The sequence below is a fragment of the Numida meleagris genome, chromosome 15, assembly GCF_002078875.1.
Source record: "Numida meleagris isolate 19003 breed g44 Domestic line chromosome 15, NumMel1.0, whole genome shotgun sequence".
Classification (NCBI taxonomy): domain Eukaryota; kingdom Metazoa; phylum Chordata; class Aves; order Galliformes; family Numididae; genus Numida; species Numida meleagris.
Genome location: NC_034423.1, coordinates 1 through 1,532, shown reverse-complemented (window position 1 = coordinate 1,532; position 1,532 = coordinate 1). Strand labels below are relative to the sequence as shown.

At 47.6% G+C, this 1,532-nt stretch overlaps 1 protein-coding gene across 1 annotated transcript in view; it reads right to left on the bottom strand.

The window, feature by feature from the left end:
* Positions 1 to 1,529, bottom strand: part of TNXB (tenascin XB) — a gene marked incomplete at its 5' end in the record, with an annotated part of 13,136 nt that extends 11,607 nt beyond the window's left edge. The window contains 2 exon segments of the mRNA XM_021413458.1: positions 15 to 175; positions 1,343 to 1,529. Of these exon segments, the coding sequence (XP_021269133.1) occupies positions 15 to 175; positions 1,343 to 1,529 (348 nt within the window).

The following is a 1,532-nucleotide window of genomic DNA, read 5'->3' as shown; positions in this document are numbered from 1 at the left end:
TCCACGGGCACCACCTGCGGCTGGCCTTGTGCATCCTTGTACTGCACCGTGAAGGAGTCAAAGGTGCCCTCGGGGACGCTCCATTCCAGCTGGACAGAGTTGGGGCTGACATGGGACGCTGTCAGCTCACCCAGGCGTGGTTTGGATGGTGGTTCCTCTTCTTTCCTGACTGCAGCTGCAACACAGTGGGCACAATATGGGCCTTAATCATCCCCTGGTCCATCTTTCCCTCCATCCATCCATTCATGCCTCCGTCCATTTGCATACCCAGGAACCCATACTTATCACCACTAATTCAACCAATCATTCTGCCTACTCTGAACTCTATGTACCCATATACCATCTATTACTAACTCTGTCCTCACAGGCATTGAATTAACCATGGAGCTAACCATCAGAGCATCAAGACATTAACCAATCCTTACCACTATGGAAATATCCATCAATTAATTGATCCAGCCTTGTAATTGTATATCCTTAGAATCAACTCCACATTCTCCAATCCACTTACTCACCCAAACACTCACCCACCTTCCCTTAGACGCACTCCATTAACCAGAAAGCAGACCACTCTTCCAACCTTCCAGTCTACATCCTTAACACGTCTCCCCAGCCTTTCATCCAGATTATCAAGTCACAGTGACAACAATCCAACCATCCAACCATCAACCAACCAACCGTCCAACCACCCAACCAAGCCACCATCCAACAACAAACCATCAACCAATATTCCAGCCAGTCAACCACCAACCATCTAACTAACCAACCTGTCTGATTTAGACATGGATTGAGCACTTTTCACACCGCTCCTTTCCTCAACTTATACATCAATTTATTTCTTAACCAGTATTAAAATCACGCATTTAAGCAGTACTCCATCCTTCCATCCAATTGCCCTGTTTCCATATTCCATCTCCCATTTATCCCACCTTTGAGTTCATTAATGGATCTAATCCATCCACCAAATAAGCCAGCCAGCCACACTAAAAAAAACCAAAAACATAAGTACATCCTTCTTAAGTTCCACTCTTTCACTCTTCCAGCAACTTCACTGTTGATCCTACCAGACACCAGTATAACTCAGTATTACAGATTTTCCTTGCACACATCACTTCCTCTTGTTTTCATTTCTCTAGCCATCCACCTTTCTGTAAAACTGTCTATAAGCACCACAGCCTTACCTGAACCAATCAGTTCATCCATCCATTACCCAGTCAGTGCCCAAGACACGTTCCCATTTCCCACAGTGCAGAAGGAAAGAGCACAGTCCCTGGCAAGGTAACAATCATACTCCAATCACACGATCAGAAGAGACACAAATAGGGAAGGCAGAAGAACTCGCCTGTGATGGCATCAGTGGAGATGGGGCCCAGCCGTTTCCGTCCCCACACCCCGTACAGGTTGAACTTGTAGCGGCGGGATGGCAACAGCCCGGGTACAGTCACCGTGCGTGACCCACCATCCACGGGCACCACCTGCGGCTGGCCTTGTGCATCCTTGTACTGCACCGTGAAGGAGTCAAAGGTGCCCTC